The sequence below is a fragment of the Amphiura filiformis genome, chromosome 14, assembly GCF_039555335.1.
Source record: "Amphiura filiformis chromosome 14, Afil_fr2py, whole genome shotgun sequence".
Taxonomy (NCBI): Eukaryota; Metazoa; Echinodermata; class Ophiuroidea; order Amphilepidida; family Amphiuridae; genus Amphiura; species Amphiura filiformis.
The window spans coordinates 42,423,925-42,443,563 of NC_092641.1; the positions used below are offsets into that span (position 1 = coordinate 42,423,925).

Here is a 19,639-nt window from a genome sequence, read left to right on the forward strand (position 1 = left end):
TCCCAGACAGGTGCTGCATATTCAACTATAGGCTGACATAAGTGGTGTATGTTACTTCTTTGGTCTTGCGTATGCAGTGACTGAAATTGCGACTGAGAAATGCACGGGCGGAGTTGGCTTTCTTAAAGATGCTGTCGATATGGGTGTTGAAACTGAGTTTGGAGTCAATGTGGACGCCCATATACCTGGCAGAATCAACTTCCTCAAGTGTGTGGCCATTAATAGAGTACAAGCTCTGGAGGGGATTTTTCCTATTTCTGATATGGATGACTTGGCATTTTGATGGATGGAATTTCATTGTTGTTCCCACTCCTGCAGATTATCCAAGTCTTTTACTTGCAGTTGCAGACTGTCCTCGTGTGATGTAATTCTTGTATACAAGATGCAGTCATCTGCAAAGAGTCGAACCGAGGAGTTCTTGATGCAGGCTAGTAGGTCATTAATAAATATTACAAACAACAACGGCCCGGCTGCCTTGGGTACACCAGAAGTCACTTCCACTTCAGTGCTGAACTGGCCATCAACCATTACTTGTTGGGTTCTATTTGTGAGAAAGTCCGAAATCCACTCCAAGGTTGTTCCTCTGATACCATAATACTCTGCTTTCATCAGCAAACGATGACGGGACACCTTATCAAATGCTTTTTCAAAATCAAGCAAGATAAGGTCTGTCTGCCCTCTTTCGTCCAAGCTTCTGGCAATATCATCATTGGTGACAATTAGTTGGGCAAGATAAAAAGATTGCAGATATATCCTTACTACCACCATGCAAGCAGGCGCTGGCGCTTCATATCCTTAGCGCAAATTCAATTGCAAGAGAGTCGAGAGCAGCAGATGTCACTGTATACAATGGTGGAATCATTGTTGACAATGGGTGGAACGAAAACATGGAACCTAAATGGGTTGAAACGGTAATGCGCGCCTGAGGACGTCCAAGAACTATTGGTAGAGAATAACTATGAAGACTTTTCAGAAAATAGCGATTTGAGTGATCCTGAGGATTAAAACAAAGAGAAATGCATCATTGAAACCATGCACAAATGGACACTTTATAACACTGTAATCAACACTTTCATGACTTTTGCGGCATTCTAGTTTACAAGTTGCTTTTGGGATCTTCTTTAATACATAAAGGCAATTCTGGTAGTCGCCATTGCCGCCATTTTAAATCAGAATCTACTTTTACCACCCTGAAGTACTTCATTATATGTTCAAAAAGTCAAAGACAACTATTTTTTTTCTACTTAAGTAACATTTCCTGACGCTTTTTCGTTGATATCATACTTTCCTTCAATTTTGTCGGCCATTTTGAAAAAAAAAAGCACCCTCGCATGTGACATCCCATTACCTTCATATCTAACCTAGTAATGCTTTAATACCGCTATCAATAACAACATCCAAAATCTGATGAAGTATACCACTTAAAGGAGTATTTCGTGATCCTAGCATCCTCTTTTAATGACATTTTTCAGTAGATATCCACGAAAAAAGCTTATTTCCAAAATTTCAGTTGATTCCGATTGTGCGTTTGCGAGCTATGCATGATTATATGTATTACACTGCGCCATAGACAATGTGTTGTAATTTCGTTCTGGTGCACCAGAACGAAATTCAAATTTCACGATATCTTTGCTAAACGAATTAATCTGCAAGAAATATTTTGTACATAAACATTATGTAGCCAGAGGTTTCCAGTGATATAAAAATCTCAACTTTTTTGAGAAAAGTGGGGGGGATCATGCCCTTTTAAGTGACTAATTCAACAATATATATGCTTTTCATTGATTTGGCGGCCATTTTGAAAAAAGCGCCCTCAGCTGTGACCTCCTGTTACCTTCATATTAATAACCTGTCTTAGTAGTACATTATTGCTATCAATAAAAATCCAAAATCTGGTTAAATATGCCTCTAAAGTGACTAATTCAATCATATATATGTTTTTCATTGATTTTGACGGCCATTTTGAAAAAGCACCCTCAGCTGTGACCTCCTGTTACCTTCATATTAATAACCTGACTTAGTAGTACATTATTGCTATCAATAAAATCAAAATCTGGTTAAATATGCCCTAAAGTGACTAATTTAACCATATATATTGGATTTTGGCGGCCATTTTGAAAAAAGCGCCCTCACGGAAAAGTTCTCAGGTTACAGGCTTTTTACCCGAGAAATTCTTGTTCCCCATGCAAAACTGGTCCAGATAAACCATATGAGAATTTCTTGTTCTCCAAGTGGTACTTAGCTCAGTTTTAACCTGGTCTATACGACCCCCAAGTGTTTTTTTAATTTTTTTTAAATTGTATTTCTTATTCTTTCTCATTCATTTGATACCATACCATCCTGTGGGTCTGAGACACCATTGACCCATCATAAAACCCTTTGACCATGTTGACCTACCATGTCACTCTTGACCAACCATATTAGGCTTTGACCACTGAAGTAAAAAAGAACTATAGATTGAATCTAAACTACACGGCCCCAACTCAACACAAAAGTTGACAACCATGAGAGTATTACCAAATTGCGCAGAAAAGGGGTTATTTTAGTAGCAAGGACCGCGAAATTGGCAGAATAGGGGGTATTTAATTTGCACTGTCCGTGAAATTTGACAGTGAAATCAGCAAAATAGGGGTATTTAATTTGCACTGTCCACGAAGTTTGGATAAAGGGGTACTTCAGAAAATCCAGAAATTTTATGTTTATATTTTGTGTCATTGATAAGGGGTGTTTGAAATTCTAATCATTGAAAAGGCGTGTTTGAAATTTTGGTCATTAAAAACTACAAAAAGGGTTTGTTTTTGGCCAAATTTTGTCGTCGATTGTGCATGAAAAATGGGGTAAATTTGATGAAAAATCATCGCAAAGGGGGCCTTTGAAAGATTTGGTATAACTCTCATGGTTGTCAACTTTTGTGTTGAGTTGGGGGCCGGGACCCACTGTAATACCGACACCTCTTAACCCACCATGACCCTCTAGACCCACTATGACACCCCGATCAAACAAATCATTTTAGTGACTGCAAAAACCGGCTGGGACCAAGACAAATTAACCTCTATCCAGAAAAGAAACTATCACCATTTTCTCTGAAAATAGTGGCATTTTATATTTTTCATATTTTATACACACTATCATCGTTTGAATTATTTGTTTTTGATGAAAGTGTCATAAATATATAAATTAAGGTAAATAAAATTTACTTTATTCAGGCTTTTCTTTAATTCCCCATGGTCGCTTCAAAGGTAAACACAATACCTCGCGCCCGGACCTCGCGCCTCCCGGTGGTGCGAGGAATAATCCAAATTTTGTTTCAATGCTCATTATTATTCATGAGATGACGCACGACATGAGACTGCAAGTGTATAGCTAAGGTCACTGATAACATGAACATTGCGCGTATGCATTGATGAATGCTTTATAGCTATAGCTCATCCCGGGAAGCTCAATGACATTACTGCAGTCTACACTAAAAGGCATCATTTTGGAAAGGTGTGTATAATATATTGCCGATAATCCATTAGAGAAAGAATTTGGAGAAAACCTTCTGATAATTACAAACACTCGCTGAGCAGCCATACCTTACCTCTAAGCTTTTAATCTGATAAGCTGATTATCTATTTGTTTTCATGAATTGGAAGACATTATTTGATGTACTATTACTGAGCTCAATCATCTGAAATTACTGGAGCGTGAGCCACCCAGGCGGATGGCTCAGCATAGTATGTTATTGTCAGAAGGTTTTCTCCAAATTCATTTCCCTAATGCAAAAGATAATTTTATGGTAACTTTAAAGGGACATGCAGCACGAAAACATAAAAGTGCGGGATTAAATATACCCTGATAACACAAAGAGATTGGCCCGACGTCGGGTATTGGTCGCCATGGACGGTGGCTGAACGTCGGCTCAGATGTCGGCTGCTCATTGGGTATATGTCCTGCCGACGAGGTCGGTCCGACTTCGGTTCGACCACCGACCGACGTAATGCCGACTGTTTAAAAGCCGGTACCGACCCTAACCCGACTCCAACAACGTCGGCCCGACCTTGGAACTACGTTGGACCAACCATTATCCAACGTCGATCCAACGATTGGCAAGTTAGCCCAATGAGACGAAAAATCATAAAAATTATTTAATAGCGTATACTCTGCTTACACCGAGTCTTACACTTACCTACTCTCTATTTTACAACGAACACAAATTTCCTAGATTAATTTACACAAGTCACTTACCTTAATGGACCTACCGGGATTCGAACCAGGGACCTTATGTTTATAAATCTGGTGCTCTACCGCCTGAGCTACCTGGGTTTCTATATTTGATGAAGTGTTTTAAGTTAATTTGAGCAATATTTTGATGGCTAAACCTGCTAAAGTGTATTATTTAAAGGATATTGATCAAATTTACTGTAAATATTGATAACATTTACTAAATTTGTTGATTTGTTTTCTTTATAAAGTAATATACATGTAAAAAAAAAAAATTTGGTCAATGGATGGATTAATAACATTGGCCCAACATCAAAGATTTGATGAATTTCACCGACCTCAACCCGACGTCGCCCCAAAGTCAGCGGGCCGACATTCACTTAGTGACGTAGGGCCGACCTCAACCCGACGTCGCCCCAAAGTCAGCAGGCCGAAGTCAGCAGGTGACGTAGGGCCGATGTCCGCCCGACTACTTCAGCAGGACCCCGACCCCTTGCCGACTTCGCCGACCAGTCGCCTACGTCGGGCCGACGGCATCGTGATAACTAATTTATCCTGACATAATTAAATCTATTAGCATTGGATATTTAGATATGTCAGATAATTATAGGATTATTAATAGGATATTATTCAAGCCATCATGTACGATTTCCGCCAACTTTCAATTTTGTTATTCTTTATTCAAAAATAATGTTGAAATAATATTAGTTATAACTGTTGGGAAGGGTTGCTGTCAATTTCAATTTCAAACTGAAATAACGGTAAAGTGAAATAAATCCCACTGGTTATTTTGGCCATTTAGCATGCAGTTTTATGGGAGGACATAAAGTCATAATAAAAAAAAATATGACTTTATGTCAAACTTTGCTCTGTTGACCTAAACAGACAACAAATTTGACCAATTCCATTTAGGTGCAAGTTGGGACATGTGTAAACATTACAAACATGCCAATAAATCAGGTTTGGAAAAAAGACCAATATAATAAGATCGTAAGCCTACATGGCTTTAAAGGATATTATGGATAATCACTTATATTGATATTTTAGATATTTGGATATTAATTTGGATATAATCAAGGCTATAGTAGATATTTTATATTTCAGATATTATGATATTTTAGAAAAAAATGGATATTATTATTGCTAATTAGAATAATTTGGATATTTGAGATAATTTGGATATATTTTTATGGCTAATTTGGATATCAAGTGTATGGCTAATTAGGATAATTAGGATATTTGAGATAATTTGAATATATTTTTATGACTAATTTGGATATCAGTGTATGGCTTATTAGGATAATTAGGATATTAACAATATGCACACTATTGTCTCATTTCGTAAACAAAGGCCCACACAGAATTGTTACCTTGCGTTTGCTTTATAATCGTTCACCCAACTGAAACTATAATACCAGCTCATTGTTGATTGCACAGGTAAAACAGAAACATGTGTAGTGTGGATTTAAGCAGAGAAGATCTGATGTAACATAGTTGAGCTGTTTTCAATTAGTGATATCTTGGTTTAATAGCTCAATGGGGTTTAAGTCCTGCAAAGGTCGTGGTGAATTCTACTGTAGACATGACTGCATCATGCTGTAAAATGGCCTAAACTGTTGATTTCAAGCAATGTCAGATTCAGCTGCTGCACACTCTGAAATATTATAATTTGTACTTCAGATTTGATGAAATTTTTTTTAAACATATACGATGTATAATATTTCGTGACATGATTTTGATTTTACAACAGTGTGTGCAATATTATTTTGTTTGTCTTTAAACATGTCTTGAGTGACAACGAGAAAATTTTACCATCGAGATAAATAAAATCATTGACATGTACATGTATTTAATTTTACAGCAGAATGTGAAATATTTATTTATCTTTTAATCTGTTTTAAGCGGAAAAAGAGAACTATTATTATACCTGTATCATGATAAAACAGTCAAATTTGTATTGTTGTGTAATCGATGCATTCTTTTGATTTCACGAACGAACCCTTAATAAACTTGATGCTAATATTGATTTACATGTAACAGCCCTCTTCCCTAGTAAAAGTGGCATAATTGTGATTTTATCCTTTCGTTGTTAACAAGATCTCGAGATTAAAACCAGTAAATTGAACAGAACAAACGGCACTTGAGAGCTAAGACTTAGACTGTGCCCTTGACGATGATGTAAGCATCGTGTCACAACAGTATTTTCTTTTTTCCAAAGAGGGCGCATTTCACTTGCACAATTTTTTTTGAGACAGGCTGTAGAATACAAACGAATTCATACATAATAAATACGTAAGAAACTTTTTTGCGAACCTTTTGCACAAAATTTTATTGTAACATTGTGAAGGGACGTCCGATTTGAATCAAATTTAAAGCAAAAGAAAGTTTATAGGGTAAGCATTGTTTTAAATCAATAATCTCATTTTGTCAATTGCATAGGTTACATATTCAATAATATATTCCCCCATAGTATTTAATTAGAGTTTTGACATTTTTCTGAAAAGTGATATAAAACTAGTGGTTTCTATGGCCAAATTTAACGCAGAATCCAAATCTGTTAAAAAAATTACCTCAGACGATGTCTCTAAATTTCAACAATTCAAAATGGCCACCCAAATCACAAATATTTGCTCATTACCCGAACTTTTCCACGGATTATGGCTTTCAGTATAACTTTATATGGTTTTTTGGGATCAAATTACCCAAATAAAAAAAAAAAAATTACCTCAGACGATGTCTTACGTCTCTAAATATTTTTACAGAAAATCTTTGTGTCATTCTTTCCAGATATTTCTGTCTAGCGTGTACATCAAAATATGTAGTGTGCATTTGTTATAGAGATGTCTCATGCGATCAGCAGAAGATATGCACAGAACCTTTGTCTTCTTGTCCTCATTGTGATCGTATTTGAAATACAGGTACATGTACTATGTAGAGAAAAAGGTAAGCAGGATAGGGTTAGTACTTAAAGGCCCGGTCACACTGTGACGAATAGGGGTGAACGGCAAGCGACGTTAAGCTGCGAATTGCAATTTTGAATTTACCGCCACTCATCGTGGGTTGCCGTTAGTTGTCGCTGACGAATCCGTCAGCGACCGCAGACGGCCGAAATTATTCGTCGGGAAATTTTCAACATGTTGAAAATTTTGTGACGACAAAAAGGTATTTGTGATTCCGTTCAAATTTCGTTGGAGACCGCAACCCTCATTTCTTTGACGTTTCCATACCGTGCGAAGCCGTCTCTAGTCGTAATTTCGTTGGTAGTCGTTGTCAACGACCATTGACGAATAAACAACGGCAAGCGACGTCACATCTCGAACCCTGACGACACGTTGCGGCAAGCAACGAAATTGTAACGATCTTGGTGCGACAGTGACTTTTTGTCCGGAGAGTGACGGATATTGTTTGCGAGTATCGTTTGCAAGTACCTGCGGTATTTAAACGGTGGTCTGCGATGGGTTACGATTTTTAAACGATGGTCAACGATTTTAAACTTTTTGTGCGATTCATGAAATAGATATATGCATTTGTAGGATTGTAGAAATTAATCAAGTCTTTTTTATGTTCGTTGACAACGACTACCAACGAAATTGTGACGACCTCAAAACGACTAGAGACGGCTTCGCACGGTATGGAAACGTCAAAGAAATGAGGGTTGCGGTCTCCAACGAAATTTGAACGGAATCACAACTACTTTTTTGTCGTCACAAAATTTTCAACATGTTGAAAATTTTCCGACGAATAATTTCGGCCGTCTGCGGTCGCTAACGGATTCTCAGCGACAACTAACGGCAACTCACGATGAGTGACTGTAAATTCTAATCAAGTCTTTTTGTGCGATGTTTGACGTTTTATTGACGTCAGTTCGATTTCAATAGACTACCCGGCACGATGCAATTTTAAAGTTCATATAAAAAGAAGATAATATCAATAATAATCAAAAATATTAATATTTCTGATTATTATTGATATTGATATTGATGTTAATATTTGTGATTATTATTGATACTGATATTAACATTTTTATTATTATTGATATTGATGATAATATTTTGATAATTATTGATATATTGATATTGATATAATAGTTTGGATTATTGTTAATATTGATTTTAATATTTTGATTCCTATTGATATTTATATTAATTTTTTTGATTATTTTTGATATGTGTAGTATTTGTTATTATTATATCTTTGATTATAATAATTGATATTTATGTTAATATTTTATTATTGATATATTATTGATATAGATATTAATAGTTTGGATTATTATTGATATTAATTTTTACTATTTTTGATTATTATTGATATGTGTAATATTTTTGATTATTATTGATATTGATGTTAATAATCCTGATTATTATTGATATAGATGCTAATAGTTTGGATTATTATTGATATCGATTTGACCATTTTTGATAAGTGTTGATATTGATGTTAATATTTTTGATTATTATTGATATTGATATTTTTGAGTGGATGATCCGAACGTTGTGAAGAGTGGGAACGCCAAAGGGGACTATTATACGACCCGCACACACACAGGCTTTGATGTCGGCTGCTGAGTCACGTCATCATCACCGCAATCCACCGTCAGCTGCCGTTCCTTGCCGCAAGCAAATCCGCTGCCAGCCGTCTGACCTCGTTGCTTGTTGTCGGGCTCCGTCAAGACTTCGTCACTCACCGCCCAGACAACGTCCGGTTTTGGTCGCTAGTCTCCGTTTCCTGCCGCAGCCTTTCGTCCCTTGCCGTCGTGTTGTCGCTAAAGGTCGTTCCCACTCATCAGCGAATCTTGTTTTTTCTCTTTTTGTCGTTGCTTTGCCGTCAACATTTTGTGATTTTCACGTTCGTCACCTTTCGTTGCTTATCGTCCGTCATAGTGTGACCGGGCCTTAAAGGCCCGGTCACACTATGACGAGTAGGGGTGAACGGCAAGCGACGTTAAGCTGCGAATTGCAATTTTGAATTTATCGTCACTCACCGTGTGCTGCCGTTAGTTGTCGCTGACGAATCGTTAGCGACCGCAGACGGCCGCAATTATTCGTCGCGTTCGTCAGCAAATTTTCAACATGTTGAAAATTTTGTGACGGCAAAAGAATCAGTTGTGATTCCGTTCAGATTTCGTTGGAGACCGCAACCCTCATTTCTTTGACGTTTCCATGCCGTGCGAAGCTGTGTCTAGTCGTTTTGAGGTCGTCACAATTTCGTTGGTAGTCGTTGGTAAACGTCACCTCGATTTCAATAGACTACCCGGCACGATGCAATTTTAAAGTTCATATAAAGAAAATAATATCAATAATAATCAAAATATTAATATTTCTGATTATTATTGATATTGTTATTGATATTGATGTTAATATTTTTGATTATTATTGATACTGATATTAACATTTTTATTATTATTGATATTGATGATAATATTTTTGATCATTATTGATATATTGATATTGATATAATAGTTTGGATTATTATTAATATTGATTTTCATATTTTGATTCCTATTGATATTTATATTAATTTTTTTGATTATTTTTGATATTGATATTAATATCTTTGATTATAATAGGCCTAATTGATATTGATATTAATATCTTTGATTATAATAATTGATATTGATGTTAATATTTTTGATTATTATTGATATAGATATTAAAAGTTTTGATTATTATTTATATTGATTTTACTATTTTTGATTATTATTGATATATATAGTGTTTTTTTAATATTATTATTGATATGTGTAATATTTTTGATTAATAGTATATTGATGGTAATATTTTTGATTATTATTGATAAAGATATTAATAGTTTTGATTATTATTGATATGTGTAATATTTTTGAATATTATTGATATGTGTAATATTTTTTATTATTATTGATATCGATATTAATATTTTTTATTATTATTGATATAGATATTAATAGTTTAGATTATTATTAATATTGCTTTTACTATTTTTGATTATTATTGATATTTATATAATTTTTTTATTATCATTATTGATATCTGTAATTTTTGATAGTATTGATAGTGATGTTGATATTTTTGATTATTATTGAAATAGATATTAATAGTTTGGATTATTATTGATATTGGTTTTACTATTTTTGATTATTGTTGATATTGATGTTAATATTTTTGATTATTATTGATATTGATATTTGCTAATTTCCTTTTCCTTTATGTCCATGTCCCTATATATATATATATATATATATATATATATATATATATATGCATGTTTGTGTGTTGTCTTGTCACTCTGCCTTTGATAAAGATCCTGCTAGGATCGAAAGTTCAGGCCCCTAAAATTTTGAAATATTGATATTTGATCAGAACGTTGTGAAGAGTGGGAACGCTAAAGGTGACTATACGACCCGCACACACACAGGCTTTGATGTTGGCTGCTGAGTCACGTCATCATCACCGCAATCCACCGTCAGCTGCCGTTCCTTGCCGCAAGCAAATCCGCTGCCAGCTGTCTGTTGTCGGGCTCCGTCGAGACGTCGTCACTCATCGCCCAGACAACGTCCGGATTTGGTCGCTAGTCTCCGTTTCCTGCCGCAGCATTTCGTCCCTTGCCGTCGTGTTGTCGCTAAAGGTCGTTTTTTCTCTTTTTGTCGTCGCTTTGCCGTCAACATTTTGTGATTTTCACGTTCGTCACCTTTCGTTGCTTATCGTCCGTCATAGTGTGACCGGGCCTTTAAACTTAATTGCCGAACTGGTTAAGGGCTGGGGTATGAACGTTTGTACAGTATTTATTTTGGGACATCAGAGCACATCAGACATATCGAATTGCATTCTGAATACGAAGAATGTCATTCTGATATCAAATAATTTTGATTTTTTGAAATTCGCAATTTAATACACATTTTATGGCAAATCATTAAAATTGATATTTTTGATATTTAACAGTACATGAAGTAAACTTTATAAATCTGATGATTTATTTTAAAGTGTATGTAGGTGGGATGAAAAGCCGACGATCAATTGAAAATTTTGACCTTTCGTATTGAAGATATGGATTTTTTTTCCCAAAACACCAAAATATTATTAGTTTTTTTTTGTTAAAAAATTCATATCTTCAATATGAAAGATTAAAATTTTCAATTGACCGTCGGCTTTTCCTCCCTGCTACATACACTTTAAGAATATATCATTAGATTTATAGAATTTACTTCGAGGACTGTTATATATCAAAAATTTGAAAAATATCAAATTTTTATAATTTGTCATAAAATTTGTATTATATTGTGATTTTCAAAAATTGAAAATTATTTGATATCAGAAAGACATGCTTCGTATTCAGAATACAATTCGATAGGTCCGAGGTGCTCTCATGTCCCACAAAAAATACTGTCGAAACGCAATAAACGCTCATTTTAGATCCCTTAATCAGTAAGTATAGTTGAGCAAATAATATGAAATAAAGGAAAACTAAGGTTCGTCCTCCATGTAATACGCACGAAATATTACATATTCTCAAGTATAATTTATATGAGGATGAGATCATCCATAAAAAAATCATAGGAATATTTAAATTAAAATTTTCACAGCATTTTGTAATATTTTAGGCCCCACCTACGCATGCCCAGATTTTTGTTTGATTTGCACCAGTTATCATAGTACTGAGTACTAGCTCGCACACTTGACCAGTCATTATATTCTAGATCTGGATCCTTTTGGAGATAATTAATGTCATTTGTAATAACTGCTTTTGCATTTTCGCCAATTTTGCAGAATAATGTTGCTTCCATTCAAGCCCTAAAGGTTGTTGAAGTTCCCAGGCGTCCCATTTCCAGCAAAGTTTAATGGCAAGTCTCATATTTTACCAATAGCAAACTTAGGTCTTAGTAGTTATTCCTGTATTTTATAGCCATATGAACTTTGTACTTTTGCTGTTCTTGGACATTTTAAAGCCGTGCCTTTGCTGTAATTTAAGTCTTAGCTTTTTTGCGTGCTTTGGCAGTGTCCCTAGACTATTGATTTGATGCTAATGCTGTTACGTAATCATGTGTGTGATATAATTTTTACGCCTTTTTGCGTGATTTGGCAGTGCGGTCCCTAGACCATTGATTTTATGCTAATGCTGTTACGTAATCATGTGTGTGATATAATTTTTACATCTGTTGTTTGAAAGACAAAGGTACAGTGTTTATGTGATCATTGAGAAATGCCATGAAAACAATCCAAGTCAACTCTTATTACATACTGACCGAACCTCGTACGTATCACTGACCATCAAAAAAGTAGCTAGAAGACTTTTTAAAATGTTTTTTTTTGTTTTATATCAGAAAAGTTTTGTGAAAAAACAAACAAAATATAAGTGATGTAAAAATACCAACTGTTTAATATTAAAACCAACCATCGTCACTAACCCCTTATTTCAATTGATTTTGACAGCGCCAATACATGTACGTCTTGTCGGTGGAAGTGACTTAAACAAAGGAAGACTGCAGATATATTACAATGGCCAATATAATTATGTGTGTTATGATGCCGAATGGAGTGTCGAAGAAGCCATGGTAGTGTGTCGTCAACTTGGATTGCCTGTTACGGGTGCTGTATCAAATTCGTACCTTGAGTTTGGTGATCGCTTGAGACCAAATATATATTATGTTACCTGCAGTGGAAGTGAACATTCTTTGACCGATTGCAATGTCTATAGGAATCACGACTGTTCACAACATATAGATGCTGGGGTATCTTGTCAAAATGGTAAGCGATTCGGGTGCTTAGTCTTTACTGCACCCTATGAAACCATAGAGAAATTTACGTCTGATTTCTTTATGCATTATTATTGGAGATATTACCCCCCTGAGCACTACCTGCCGATCTAACATTGCCTCTGATTGGTCAATTACACGACATCTTCACTTTAATCACCAATCAGAATGGAGCTTTGCAAATACCGTAAACATTCGCCTACTGGCGTTATGGGCTCCCTTCACAGTACTGGAATTTTAGACACAAACTACAAGTGCCCTCCCATAAAAATCCCCCAGCAAATAAGGGCACATACCCTTAATTTTTGTTGGGATTTTTAGAGGAGGGAGCTCTCTATTTGTACATGAAATTTACTCCAAAGCAAAGGAGCCCAGGTGCGCCATTAGGCGAACGTTTACGGTACTTCACCCTAATGTTGCTGATTGGTCCAATTGATAATGAAAACTTCTTTTAGGCCAATCGGCAGGTAGTTCTCATGGGGTTAAGCAGTCCAGTTCAGTGAAGTGATTCTAGGGTGAAGCATCCTTAGATGAACTAACGAACTAACGACCATTACAGGACAACGATCATTTGAGGCCTGTTCTATTCCTCTTTTTTATGTAACTGCATCATTACGTGTAATTATTGTTAACTATTGTGGGATCTTCATAAACTTGATTATGCATGTATTGTTAGAAAAACAACATGATGCAAAAAAAACAAAAAAACATGCCACACTACTTACTTGTAATTTGTAGATCTTTTTGTAATTTTATACTACCTACTCCCACTGACACTGGATGGTAATCAATGTTAAGTCGAATTTACACACAAGTCACTGTCACTGATTGAATTTGAATAATGAAATGAAACGTTCTTTTCATGTTGGGAAGACCAATCCACCTAAATAAAGAAGATAATAATCGATCATTTCCATGTTTTACAGTTTTTTTGGGAACTGCCCGTTTTGTTAAGCTATATAGCCATCCAAGTTAACGAAGTGAAGAAGTGAAGGTCATGTTCAACATGTCACTGAGCATCAAAAGAGAAGCTAGGAGACTGAGAAGCATTCTGTAAAAACACCGGCAAACTGAGATTCCTGTTTCTAGCTCCTCCATGGTGAAAGGTCTTGTGAAACCACGGTCCTTGTTATACTTTTTACGGTTAAGCTTGATCTTTTTCTGCTTTTTTCCACTTCTACCATTCAGGAGTAGTAAATCGGCCCTGATTTGGTAAAACGATCTAACTTGAAATTTGGACATTTTGAGATAAATCCATATCATGGGTAATGTGAGGGCGCTCTTTCCATTGGTGACATCCTAAAATCACCACCATGCCACCAAATAATGAGATTTTTATATTTTCTAAGACATTAGATCTGTTTAATAATTTATTTTATTCAAAAGAAAAACGCCAAGTGTTCAAACTTTAAAGCTCTTTTTCTCGAAACAGCGATTTTAATTTCAAGTTAGATCATTAATCAGGGCCGAGTTGGTGTACGACTTGGTTTACTGTAACTTTGGAGTGTACAGTAGCGGGGCTGCTTTGGGGTCACCTCTGAGTTTGCGAATAGTCGACCAAGCTTTCTTGCTATTCTTAGACATGTCTGTTGACTCAATCAAGGCATTCCAGGTCTTGCGGCGCTCGAGAGATACTTTCCATCACTTTCTTTCCTTTAAAAGTTGTTTCGTCAGAAAACATGGTGACATATTCCTCATAAAGCTCAGAACTTTCCTTTGAGAGTCCAGGGATGTCCAACTAGTTGAGTGAATTGGTCGTAGTTACCTGCTGTTGGCTTAATATGTGTCACCTTCAGATCCAGCTCGTCAGTAAAACTCTGCCACTTGGCTTTCTTGTAGTTGAAGCGTCGAACTCTGCCACTTGGCTTTCTTGTAGTTGAAGCGTCGAGTGAAAGGCACTGTTATTGGTTTGACGACTGCATCTACTTTGATACCAAGTGGACGGTGTTGACTTTGTGGGATGGAATCCATTACGAACTTCTGGCACATGCCTGCAATGTTGCTAGTCACTATGGCGAGGTCTGGATTGTATCCACGTTTCCAGCGTGCACTGTGGAATGAAGGAGGGAGCTTGGGGTCATGAATGAGACTGAGTTGGTTTGTGTCCATTCACATTTCTACCCCTTCTCCATTCTTGTTGGTTTCTCTATACCCCCAATGATGATTTGAGGCTTGTTGTGCACATTGGGAACAGGTTGGTGGAACTTGAAGGCAACAGGTGGTGGTTTATACACAGATGTCACTACGACACTACTCGTTTCCACGGTTAAGATCTCAATGTCTTCATCTGCAGAGAAGGACGTAGCTTCTATGACACTATGAAATCAAATCACTGAAAAACGCACTGACATCTGAAATGAACACTGAACATGCTGAAAAAACGGTCTCTGTAATAACAACTAAAATAATCACTGAAACACTCACTGAAATTTGATCATTTCAGTGGGATTAGTGAGTTTCAGTGTGATTATTGAAATGACATTGGACACTAATCACACTGAAACTCACTAGTCCCACTGAAATGATCAAATTTTCAGTGAGTGTTTCAGTGATTATTTTAGTTGTTATTACAGAGACCGTTTTTTTCCCAGCATGTTCAGTGTTCATTTCAGATGTCAGTGCTTTTTCAATGATTTGATTTCATAGTGTGATTGAACCAGCCTTGACAAATACAGCACTGCCATGCTGTCGATGAGGACGTTCGAGGTATGATCCCCTGAGTGGTATCAAATGAAAGAGAAAGAAGCAAAGAATGTATTAAAATTATTTTCCCCACCGGGGGTGACACTCCTCATAAGACCCGGGTCACTATTCCTATTTTGGGTCCTTTATATTTCGAAATCTCAAGAAGATGACACCCCGAGTGGTGTCAAATGAAAAAGAATAAAGTAACGAAGAGAATAAAAGTAATGCTCCTACTGGGGGTGACACTCCTCGTTAGACCTAGGTCAATATTCATATTGTGGGTCCTTTTCATATCTTGACAAATCAAGAAGATATGCCCCCGAGTGTGGTCAAATGAAAAAGATAAAAAGTACAGAATATAATAAAAATAATTTCCCCACCGGGGGTGCTACTCTTCATAAATATTCCTTTTTTTTGGGTATCTATCTCGAAATGCCAGTGACATACCACAATATAGTGCCGAAGCCACATGGTTCAGCTATGGGTAACCGCTCTAGTTTTTTTGTTGTTGTTTTAAAGCAGAAAAGTTCTCTGAAAAAAAACCACCCGAAATTAAGTGATGTAAAAACAGAAAGAAAATATGAACAGTTAAAAAAAAAAGCGGGATTGCTGTAAAAACCCCAATCCATGCAATTGCTGGCAGGGTTTTAATTTTAAATAGATATCAATAGTTTTAATATTAATCCCAACCGTCGTCACTTAAAGCCATATTATAACATTTTCAAACAAAATAGATTAGCATTTCTTTGCCAAAAAATGTTAGCTTTTACTGTCAGTTATATCCCCTTTAATTTGGAGCCGAACAACTACGTCAAAGCAAAGAAAATTGGAATTTACTACCAGCGCACATGTCGCCAAAACGTACCACTCCTTCGGTCATGTTGTGGTACGACCCTTTGTTGTGTATATCACCGTCCCGCACGCCGTACGTACTGTGTGTTATGAACATCGTGTATGCGTTCGACTAATAATCCCATATCGTAATAATAAAGCGCGGATTCCGGGGTTTTATTCAAAATCTCGGATTTTGACAAAACTACAGCACCTAGAGTCTTGATTTTTGCAGGGTATATTGGTTTAATAAAGTACAATTTAATCGTGTAAAAAAAGGAATTTTAAAAATTCAGTGAGGACGTCTTCCTCAGCAAATGTTATAATATGGCTTTAACCTTTGTTTCACTTGATTTTTACAGCGCCAATACGTCTTGTCGGTGGAAGTAATTTAAACGAAGGAAGAGTGCAGATATCTTATAATGGACAATACAAATATGTGTGTGATGATCATTGGGGTCGTGCAGGTGCCATGGTAGTGTGTCGTCAACTTGGATTGCCTGTTACGGGTGCTCTAGCACGTTCTTATGCTCGCTTCGCTGATCGCTTGGGACCATATATGGATGTTTCTGTTTACTGCCGCGGAAATGAACATTCTTTGACTGATTGCAATATCTATAACTATCGTGGTTGTTCACACCATGAAGATGCTGGGGTATCTTGTCAAAATGGTAAGTGATTTGGTTGCTTAGTCTTTACTGCAACTTATGTAGCCACAGAGAAATACAATGAATGATTTCTTTATTCTTTTCTACCAGTGGACTTCGGGTATATATATAAATGCGCATATATAAATGCGCACGTGACATCTACAAGTCGCCATACCGTGTTCAACGATGTAAGGTACCCGGATGTGCACAAATTCCACACGCAAAAGTATAGGCGAAAATGACATGTTACAAGGAAAATTGATTTTGCAAAATAGTGGCATTGATTGCAAAGGGGAAAATAATTTGACCCGAAACATAAACTCTTTATTTGGATTTTCCATCACGGGAAAAAAACGGAAAAGCTAGATATAGCTGATTTAAAACTTATATTTCATTATTTCCGTGCTAAATGGGCGTGGCAATTGGCCATATTGATGACGAAATGTGATTCTTACTGGCATTAAGGTCAGAACTGAGTAGCTGCCGATGATGTTGTTTGATAATTTGATGGTGATGATAGGGAACTTAGGGGCTGTCATTTTTTCGGAAGGAATGGGTCATGGATTTATTTACTTGGGAGTCACGATAAATATCCCCCCCGTAGTGCCGCCACTGAACAATAACCCTGACCCTAATTTTAACTCTAATTTTAACGTAAATTGACGAAACTATAACTTTAGCCCTTTTCGGAATAATGACCCTCTCGAACTAATAGGCTAGATGTCCCCGCCCGACCTCCTCAACCCTAACTTACTCATTCGCTCGCTCACATTGCAGATGCTCACATCAAAAATTGACAAAAACTAATTCAAAATGTGTTTTAAGCACCTTTTGTGTCCCCATGCTAAATCGGTGATCTGTACACCCTTTGACCATGTTCACGTACAATTTAGAGTATAAACACGTAGATGACTGTACAATCTCTTGTACAATCTAATCATCCCGGCTGGAAGATGTTGAGGAAGACTCGTATGCTATACATCACGCTCATACGTTATATGACAATTTGACGTACAATCACGTATGTGATGCATGGTTTGAGGTTTATTCAGCTAGTAAGTTAGATCTCGTCATACACATTATTGTCATGGTATTATATTGTAATTGTATACGTCAATTTTGTTCAGTTTGATTCAACCGGCTTATAAAGTTTAACTTTACACGGAAGGGGAAAGTAAAAAAAAAAAAAATAAAAAAAAAAAAAAAAAAAAAAAAAAAAAAAAAAAAAAAAAAAAAAAAAAAAAAAAAAAAATAAAAAAAAAAAAAAAAAAAAAATAAATAAATAAATAAATAAACATTAGTTATGTTTGTGTGGGGGGGGGGGGGGGGGGGGGGGTGCTGTGCAATAATCATGATCCTTCGATATCCATGATTTATCCTTGCAAATTTATAGCATCGAACCTCCAGCCAATGTTCCTTGCCAGTGCTAGCCACGAAACAAGGTCACAACTGTAGCCACTCCTTCAATGGTCGCCATTTCAGTGATTGACAGTGATGTAATGCAAATATGGCGCTGGCCATCTGGTCACGTGCGCATTTATAAATGCGCATTTATATGGTCGAATCCAACCAAAAGTGTCCACGGGGCAAAAATAAAAGTCCGAAATAAAAATGTCTCCACAATTTTTTCCCTTTGCCCATTGATTGATGACATATTGGCCTTATAGGAACCAAAAGTGCCATTACTAATCTTGAAAAATAAATCCAGGACGAGCGATAGTAAATGTGATATCAAAACGCAATGTTACCTACGAATACCACTAGGATGCTTTCACTATCGCAATACTAATCAACCTAAAACATATGGAATATTCCCATTAACGCTTTTTTCGTGTAATGTAGACCACAGGGTGTCAGGAAAATGCTAGCTCAACCAGAAAATATTTGTTTTTATTTTTATAACGCGATCAATATGATTTTTGTCAATTTATGCTAGTTTATTTTTGAAAATGAAGTTTAGGTCAGTTTCTGTATTTTATTTATCAAATGAGTATGAATCAATTTACACATTGTATAAGAACGAGTAGGATATATGTTTTCAAGAATATTAGGAATTATACGCGTACACCTAACGCTTTATACAATGACAAGGTGAAGAAACCCGGGTATTCGTAGGTAACATGAGCGATTTAACAATATCTATATTGAGTTTAGAGGTTTAAATTTTGCTATTATGGTAATGGATTAATAAAATGGTAGTTTTTAAATCTCTTTCAGATGGTACATCCAAAAGAATAAATGCTATTACCTTAGATCAAAAATTTTGATGCTTTTAGCAAGATTTTGACCACTTCATTTTGATATACAAGTAGTTAATCAGCAATTTTACATAATAAATAATTGTTGAATGACTCCGTATATGGGTAATAATAGTGTCCTGGGGTACCGCTTAAAGTTTTTGACAATTAATTTCCATTGGTAGGGACACTTCATTACACATGTCATGTTTTATGCTGTATTCGTAAGTAACATTTCAGTATTTGTAGGTAAGAATTAGACTTTTGGTGGATATCGCAATCAAAACTTCATTTTATAAAGC

The 19,639-nt window shown here is 36.0% G+C and overlaps 2 protein-coding genes across 2 annotated transcripts in view; one reads left to right on the top strand and one right to left on the bottom strand.

The window, feature by feature from the left end:
* Positions 1–294: 294 nt before the first annotated feature.
* LOC140169433 (uncharacterized) lies at positions 295–768 on the bottom strand. The gene has a single exon (XM_072192694.1). The coding sequence runs from the start codon at positions 766–768 to the stop codon at positions 295–297; it is 474 nt and encodes a 157-aa protein (XP_072048795.1).
* Positions 769–3,392: 2,624 nt separating this feature from the next.
* LOC140170127 (scavenger receptor cysteine-rich domain-containing protein DMBT1-like) overlaps positions 3,393–19,639 on the top strand; it is a 38,230-nt gene continuing 21,983 nt past the window's right edge. Inside the window, exons 1-4 of the mRNA XM_072193452.1 lie at positions 3,393–3,486; positions 6,991–7,146; positions 12,612–12,926; positions 16,813–17,121. Coding sequence (XP_072049553.1) covers positions 7,044–7,146; positions 12,612–12,926; positions 16,813–17,121 — 727 coding nt within the window. The 5' untranslated portion in view covers positions 3,393–3,486; positions 6,991–7,043. The remainder of the gene's footprint in view (positions 3,487–6,990; positions 7,147–12,611; positions 12,927–16,812; positions 17,122–19,639) is intronic.

Excerpts from the sequence above, each read along its gene's own strand:
- LOC140169433 (XM_072192694.1), bottom strand. The coding sequence starts at position 768 with ATGGTGGTAGTAAGGATATATCTGCAATCTTTTTATCTTGCCCAACTA.